At 43.8% G+C, this 8,814-nt stretch overlaps 1 protein-coding gene across 1 annotated transcript in view; it reads left to right on the forward strand.

Annotated features, from left to right (window-relative positions):
* LOC133614337 (remodeling and spacing factor 1-like) overlaps window positions 1-8,393 on the forward strand; it is a 42,458-nt gene extending 34,065 nt beyond the window's left edge. Inside the window, exons 17-18 of the mRNA XM_061972203.1 lie at window positions 2,282-2,473; window positions 6,625-8,393. Of these exons, the coding sequence (XP_061828187.1) occupies window positions 2,282-2,473; window positions 6,625-7,352 (920 nt within the window). The 3' untranslated portion in view covers window positions 7,353-8,393. The remainder of the gene's footprint in view (window positions 1-2,281; window positions 2,474-6,624) is intronic.
* Window positions 8,394-8,814: the final 421 nt, after the last annotated feature.

Below are 8,814 nucleotides of genomic sequence, written 5' to 3' on the forward strand. Positions count from 1 at the left end.
TTGTTTACTGTAAAACGTGTTTATACTGTTTATACTTTCAATTAACAAATTGAAGTCTTGTGAAAGGTTGACAGGATAACTGGCATTAACTGTCAAAATTTCAAACTATTGAAGTTAGCTTACAGAATAAACATGTCCATCCATCCATCCATCTTCTTCCGCTTATCCGAGGTCGGGTCGCGGGGGCAGCAGCTTAAGCAGGGAAGCCCAGACTTCTCTCTCCCCAGCCACTTCGTCCAGCTCCTCCCGGGGGATCCCGAGGCGTTCCCAGGCCAGCCGGGAGAGATAGTCTTCCCAGCGTGTCCTGGGTCTTCCCCGTGGCCTCCTACCGGTCGGACGTGCCCGAAACACCTTCCTAGGGAGGCGTTCGGGTGGCATCCTGACCAGATGCCCGAACCACCTCATCTGGCTCCTCTCGATGTGGAGGAGCAGCGGCTTTACTTTGAGCTCCCCCCGAATGACAGAGCTTCTCACCCTATCTCTAAGGGAGAGCCCCGCCACTCGGCGAAGGAAACTCATTTCGGCCGCTTGTACCCGTGATCTTGTCCTTTCGGTCATGACCCAAAGCTCATGACCATAGGTGAGGATGGGAACGTAGATCGACCGGTAAATCGAGAGCTTTGCCTTCCGGCTCAGCTCCTTCTTCACTACAACGGATCGATACAGTGTCCGCATTACTGAAGACGCCGCACCGATCCGCCTGTCGATCTCACGATCCACTCTTCCCTCACTCGTGAACAAGACTCCGAGGTACTTGAACTCCTCCACTTGGGGCAAGATCTCCTCCCCAACCCGGAGATGGCACTCCACCCTTTTCCGGGCGAGAACCATGGACTCGGACTTGGAGGTGCTGATTCCCATCCCAGTCGCTTCACACTCGGCTGCGAACCGATCCAGTGAGAGCTGAAGATCTTGGCCGGAGGAAGCCATCAGGACCACATCATCTGCAAATAGCAGAGACCTTATCCTGCAGCCACCAAACCAGATACCCTCAACGCCCTGACTGCGCCTAGATATTCTGTCCATAAAGGTTATGAACAGAATCGGTGACAAAGGGCAGCCTTGGCGGAGTCCAACCCTCACTGGAAACGTGTCCGACTTACTGCCGGCAATGCGGACCAAGCTCTGACACTGATCATACAGGGAGCGAACTGCCACAATAAGACAGTCCGTTACCCCATACTCTCTGAGCACTCCCCACAGGACTTCCCGGGGTACATGGTCGAATGCCTTCTCCAAGTCCACAAAGCACATGTAGACTGGTTGGGCAAACTCCCATGCACCCTCAAGGACCCTGCCGAGAGTATAGAGCTGGTCCACAGTTCCACGACCAGGACGAAAACCACACTGTTCCTCCTGAATCCGAGGTTCGACTATCCGGCGTAGCCTCCTCTCCAATACACTTGAATAGACTTTACCGGGAAGGCTGAGGAGTGTGATCCCACGATAGTTGGAACACACCCTCCGGTTCCCCTTCTTAAAGAGAGGAACCACCACCCCGGTCTGCCAATCCAGAGGTACCGCCCCCGATGTCCACGCGATGTTGCAGAGTCTTGTCAACCAAGACAGCCCCACAACATCCAGAGCCTTAAGGAACTCCGGGCGGATCTCATCCACCCCCGGGGCCTTGCCACCGAGGAGCTTTTTAACTACCTCGGCAACCTCAGCCCCAGAAATAGGAGAGCCCACCTCAGATTCCACAGGCCCTGCTTCCTCATAGGAAGACGTGCTGGTAGGATTGAGGAGGTCTTCGAAGTATTCTCTCCACCGATCCACAACATCCGCAGTCGAGGTTAGCAGAGCACCATCCCCACCATACACGGTGTTGACACTGCACTGCTTCCCCTTCCTGAGGCGGCGGATGGTGGTCCAGAATTGCTTCGAAGCCGTCCGGAAGTCGTTTTCCATGGCTTCCCCGAACTCCTCCCATGTCCGAGTTTTTGCCTCTGCGACCGCTGAAGTCGCAGACCGCTTGGCCTGTCAATGTAAACATGTCAATCAACCCATATGATTTTTGCTGTAATATTTTTGTTTTGAAAAGTCACTGTGACTGATAGAAAAGTGATGGTTTTAGCAACATTTTAACCTGTCTGAATGCTAATAATCATTTTGCGTCGGGGGGCGAAGCCCTGAACCCTCCACCAGGACTTTGTCCTGGACCTACCGGGGCCTGCGGCCCCTGGACCCTGGCTACTAGGTTTTTCTGATTTCAAAAGTTGGCAGGTATGGGGATGGAAGAAAATGAATTCAAACCCTCACATTCTGTTGTCGCTCTCGGCAGATTCTGACCAGTACAGCGACATGTCGGACCCGGACCAGAAGAGGGGGGGGCTGAGGCGGGGCCACCGCCAGCAGGTCAACTACAGAGAGACTTCAGAGTCGTCGGACAATTCCCGCACTTCTGCCAAACGGGACAAAGTGAAAAAACGCGGCCGGCCACGCAAGGAACGTCTCTCCAGTGACTACAGCGATGGTGGGTACCGTATTTTCCGCACCATAAGGCGCCCTGGGTTATAAGCCGCGCCTTCAATGAACGGCATATTTCAAAACTTTGTCCACCTATAAGCCGCCCCGTGTTATAAGCCGCATCTAACTGCGCTAAAGGAATGTCAAAAAAACAGTCAGATAGGTCAGTCAAACTTTAATAATATATTAAAAACCAGCGTGATGTGGGCGCGCATGGAGTCGTATATCAACATGGACGGAGCTGCGTGAAAAAAGCCACCCGGCCTCTTCGCGTAAACTTCCCTTAACCACTCGCTCATCTTTTCTTCATCCATCCATCCCTTCGAGTTAGCTTTTATGATGACGCCGGCTGGAAAGGTCTCTTTTGGCAAGGTCTTCCTTTTGAATATCACCATGGGTGGAAATTTCTGGCCATTAGCATGGCAAGCTAGAACCACAGTGAAGGATGACTTCTCATTCCCTGTGGTGCGAATATTCACCGTACGTGCTCCCGTTGTATCCACAGTGCGGTTCACAGGAATATCAAAAGTCAGTGGAACCTCGTCCATGTTGATAATGTTCTCTGGCCGGATCTTTTTTTCAGCTATCTTGTTTTTACAATATGCACGGAAAGTAGCCAGCTTTTCTTGAAAGTCTTTAGGCAGTTGCTGTGAAATAGTAGTCCGTGTGCGGATGGAGAGATTGCGTCTTTTCATGAACCGGAAACATGTCGCTTAGTAGGAGCCATTTTGTGGTCTTTACAGATGTAAACACACAAAAGGAAATGAAACGTAATATCCGCGCGCTTCTTCTTCTTCTACGCGGGCGGGTGGTTGCTTACAGTAGAAGAAGAAGCACTTCCTCTTCTATGGGGGCGGGTGCTTCCTCTTCTACGGGGAAAAAAGATGGCGGCTGTTTACCGTAGTTGCGAGACCTAAACTTTATGAAAATGAATCTTAATATTAATCCATATATAAAGCGCACCGGGTTAAAAGCCGCACTGTCAGCTTTTGAGTAAATTTGTGGTTTTTAGGTGCGGCTAATAGTGCGGAAAATACGGGTAATTGGTTTAAAAATATTTTTTGCAAACCAGTAATTATAATCCGCAAATGTGCCGTTGTTGAGTGTCTGTTAGTGATGGGTCCGGCAACACCGATGCATCGGCGCATGCGTCGAGCTCATAGAGCAAAACCCTGTGTCGGTGCGCGTACCGCTTTTAGAAAGTCACGTGACCGATCATGAGCTGTTTTGGTCACGTGACCGATACGCCAACTGTGTCGCCTCCTCTGTGCCCTGTGAGCGTGTCTTTTCTACAGCCGGAGAAATAATAACTAAGAAGAGAAATCGTCTAAAATGTAATACGTCGGAAAAACTTTTTTTCTTTTTTTTAAATAAAAATGTGTAAAAGAATAAAATGAAAACAATTCCCAGTCCACAATCATCCACAACACGTTCTCTTAGATTTCCATGTTATGATACATGTTCACATTATTTATTGACTGTATCTAAAAAAGATTAAAATATATTTTTATTTAAATGAAGATATGTAATAATCCTAAATGAAATACAATGACTTGGTTTATATTATTGTATATACTAGGGCAGGGGTCACCAACGCGGTGCCCGCGGGCACCAGGTAGCCCGTAAGGACCAGATCAGTCGCCCGCTGGCCTGTTCTAAAAATAGCTCAAAAGAGCAGCACTTACCAGTGAGCTGCCTCTATTTTTTAAATTTTATTTATTTACTAGCAAGCTGGTCTCGCTTTGCTCGACATTTTTAATTCTAAAAGAGACAAAACTCAAATAGAATTTGAAAATCCAAGAAAATATTTGAAAGACTTGGTCTTCACTTGGAATAAGCGGTAGAAAATGGATGGATGGATGGGTCTTCACTTGTTTAAATAAATTCATTTATTTTTTACTTTGCTTCTTATTACTTTTAGAAATACAATTTTAGAGAAAAAATACAACCTTAAAAATGATTTTAGGATTTTTAAACAAATATACCTTTTTACCTTTTAAATGTCTTCCTCTTCTTTCCTGACAATTTAAATCAATGTTCAAGTAATTTTTTTTTTTTTTATTGTAAAGAATAATAAATATTTTAGCTTCTGGTTTTTCGACGAAGAATATTTGTGAAATATTTCTTCAAACTTACTATGATTAAAAGTCAAAAAAATTATTCTGGCAAATCTAGAAAATCTGTAGAATCAAATGTAAATCTTATTTCAAAGTATTTTGAATTTCTTTAAAAAAAAATTTGATCTGGAAAATCTAGAAGAAATACTGATTCATCTTTGTTAGAAATATAGCTTGGTCCAATTTGTTAAATATTCTAACAAAGTGCAGATTGGATTTTAACCAATTTAAAACATGTCATCAAAATTCTAAAATGTATCTTAATCAGGAAAAATGACTAATGATGTTCCATAAATTCTTTTTTTAATTTTTTCAAAAAGATTCAAATTAGCTAGTTTTTCTCTTCTTTTTGTCGGTTGAATTTTGAATTTCAAAGAGTCGAAATTGAAGATAAACTATGTTTCAAAATTTTATTTTTATTTTTTTCGTGTTTTCTCCTCTTTTAAACCGTTCAATTAAGTGTTTTTTTTTCATCAAAAGCGCCTTATTGCAGGTAAACTTGCCAAGGGACATGTAAGCAAATATTAACATTGCTGTATGTATACTTTTGACCCTCACATTTTCAGTAGACCCATAATAAATTCATAAAAGAACCAAACTTCATGAATGTTTTTTTTTTGACAAATAAGTATGTACTCCAATCACTCTATCACAAAAAAATAAGATTTTATATATATATATATAAAATATTTTTTATATATATATATATATAAAAAATATTTTATATATATATATATATACCGTATTTTCCGCGCCCTGGGTTAAAAGCCGCGCCTTCAATGAACGGCATATTTCAAAACTTTGTCCACCAATAAGCCCCGTGTTATAAGCCGCATCTAACTGCACTAAAGGAATGTCAAAAAAACAGTCAGATAGGTCAGTCAAACTTTAATAATATATTAAAAACCAGCGTTCTAACAACTCTGTTCACTCCCAAAATGTACGCAAATGTGCAATCACAAACATACGTATATCAACATGGACAGAGCTGCGTGAAAAAAGCCACCCGGCCTCTTCGCGTAAACTTAAACTTACCTTAACCACTTGCTCATCTTTTCTTCATCCATCCCTTCGAGTTAGCTTTTATGATGACGCCGGCTGGAAAGGTCTCTTTTGGCAAGGTCTTCCTTTTGAATATCACCATGGGTGGAAGTTTCTGGCCATTAGCATGGCAAGCTAGAACCACAGTGAAGGATGACTTCTCATTCCCTGTGGTGCGAATATTCACCGTACGTGCTCCCGTTGTATCCACAGTGCGGTTCACAGGAATATCAGTTGCTGTGAAATACGGTAGTAATCCGTGTGCGGATGGAGAGATTGCGTCTTTTCATGAACCGGATCCTTGTCGCTTAGTAGGAGCCATTTTGTGGTCTTTACAGATGTAAACAGGAAATGAAACGTACGGTGATATCCGCGCGTTTTTTCTTCTTCTTCCGGGGGCGGGTGGTTGCTTACAGTAGAAGAAGAAGCGCTTCCTGTTCTATGGGGGCGGGTGCTTACCTTGGCGGTTGCTTGCGTAGAAGAAGAAGCGCTTCCTGTTCTACCGGGAAAAAAGATGGCGGCTGTTTACCTAAGTTGCGAGATCGAAACTATGAAAATGAATCTTAATATTTATCCATATATAAAGCGCACCGGGTTAAAAGCCGCACTGTCAGCTTTTGAGTAAATTTGTGGTTTTTAGGTGCGGCTAATGGTGCGGAAAATACGGTATATATATAAAATATTTTTTATATATATATATATATATATAAAAAATATTTTATATATATATATATATATATATATAAAATCTTATTTTTTGTGATAGAGTGATTGGAGTACATACTTGTTTGTCAAATATATATAAAAAAGATTTTTTATATATATATATATATATATATATTAAGGCTGCAGCTAACGATTATTTTTCTATCGATTAATCTATAGATTATTTTTTTCGATTAATCGGTTAATCTATAGATTATTTTTTAAAATACGGTAATCGCCATAGCAACCGTCTTCGCCACACAATCGTGTGATGACCGGCATGTTGTTCTTTCAGTGTCGCCATCCTCACGGGACTCGGACGAGGAAGACGGCGACCAAGGCGGTCGGCGAAAGAGAGAGAAGAGAAGCCGAGCAGAGGAGGAAGACGTCTGCGCTCGCAGGTCCAAAGCAAAGCGGAGACGACGCCAAGACGAGGAGGACGACGACCAGGCGAGAAGAAGGCGGCGTCAAAGGAAGTCTTCAGAAAAGGAGGACGACGACGACGAGCGGAGGAGATTGCGGAGAACAGCCGGAGAGGAGGAAGACCCGGAGAAGATGGGCAGAGGGAAGAGGAGGGCCATGTTGTCCCAGCAGCGCCGCAAGCGTCTCGCTCAGATGCTGAAGAAACGCAGACCGTCCACGGATGAAGACGACGACGACGACGAGTCCCAGGAATCCTCTTCCTCCTCCGAGGGGGACCGCCCCGTGCGCAAAAGACTCAACCGCATTGACTCTGATGAGGATGAGGAGGAGGAGGAGGAAGAGTCGGAGGAGTCTGAGCAGGAGATGGAGAAGCCAGCGGGAGGAGGACAAGACGAGAGCGCCGCTCAGGACGAGGGGCGGGGCCAAAGCCCGCCTCCGTCGAACAGACAACGGACGTCCAAGCCTGGGAGCACAGGTGACGCCTCGCCCAGAGACGCTGTGTTGGGGCAGGACAAACACAACGGCCCCTCGCACACGGAGGAGGAAGAGGAGGCCCAGTCAGACTCCATAAACTCTGTCCACAACAGTCCACCGTCGTGATGGACCCTCCTTCTTCTCCCTCGCTTTTACTTCGGAACCTTCCTGGACTTTTCCTCACCATCGGCTGTCATCGCACCCGTAAACACCAACGCACAAGTAGCCGCATGCTGACCATATAAGGACGCTAGATGGTCACATGTTCTAAAAAGCCTCGTGGGCCTTCTCACTTGACTTCTTCTGACAGTCACGTGACCTCGACACTTCTTTGTTAGCGGGAAGCGTCCGGCGACCTTTGAACTGAGTCTCAGCAGGTCGTCGGCTGTACATATTTGGTGGTGCGCCCTTCTTGTAAAATAATAGATGTTTAGTCTGTTTTAGTCCTCTTGTAAGATACACTCTTCTATTTTCTCTATGAAGGAGAGGAGCTCTGCCGCGGCTGCTGTCAAAAGCAGATCAGCCGACAAAAGAAACTTTTATTCAAGCCAGCAGGGGGCGGCATTCTCAACAGAGAGACGCGTTTGCTGGAAAAAGCAGCCTGTGGGCGTGTCCTCCAGGGAGGCGGGGCCAAGCCGCGGTTTCCCGAACGACTCAAATTGACCTTTTTTTATAAATGTACCGTTCTAAGAAAATGCCTTTTCTTTGACGCAGTTGTATATGTTGATTTAGCGGAAATATTAATCTTTATAAATGTAAGCAATAAATGTGTTTAAAGAAAGATGTCCCTTTTTAAGTAAAACTGTATTCATCACAAAGTTAGTGTTTATATTTAATACAGAAAACAATTTGGAACTTTTGTTATTTTTAAGTGCTGAGTGGAGCTCTAAAAAGAAGTTAGCAGCAGGATTAATGCAAATTATACATATTCAAACTAATTATTCAGAGCTCCCACAGGATATTTGAATAAACCTTCACTTTGTCCTTAAAGTGTTTTTACTGCAGTTTGGCGTGTGGATGGCGTGGATGTGCTCCCATCACCAAGTGGTTCTCTTTCCAAGTGCAACTTATGAGGATTGAAGCGAACTCAAGTGGACGTGACTCTGTTATTGTTACTGTACTGTCACTGTCTCCTAAATGTTGTCTAAGTCATTAAAAACCAGCACTGCGAGCATCTCTTCCAAATGCTGTCTCTTTTATATGTATATATACATCTCTAAAATATGATTTATACATGGACAGTCATCCCTTGCCACACCATAGCTTCAAAGATTACAGGTTTTTTTCCAAGTATTTTGTAATGTATTTTTTTCTTAAATTTAATATTTTCAAGCATAAACATTGCCAAGTGAAATAAAAAGATCAATATCACAGCAATAAACGAGAGTTTATATATATATATTAATATAATTACCAGCATCATTCCTTTGTATGGGAACTTGTTTATAGTTTAAACCAGGGGTCCCCAAACTTTTTACATACCGGTGTATATATATACAGATATGTAAATATATATATATATATAATATGTATATATATATATACATACAGTTAGGTCCATAAATATTTGGACATTGACACAATTTTC

The sequence above is a fragment of the Nerophis lumbriciformis genome, linkage group LG17 (assembly GCF_033978685.3).
Source record: "Nerophis lumbriciformis linkage group LG17, RoL_Nlum_v2.1, whole genome shotgun sequence".
Taxonomy (NCBI): domain Eukaryota; kingdom Metazoa; phylum Chordata; class Actinopteri; order Syngnathiformes; family Syngnathidae; genus Nerophis; species Nerophis lumbriciformis.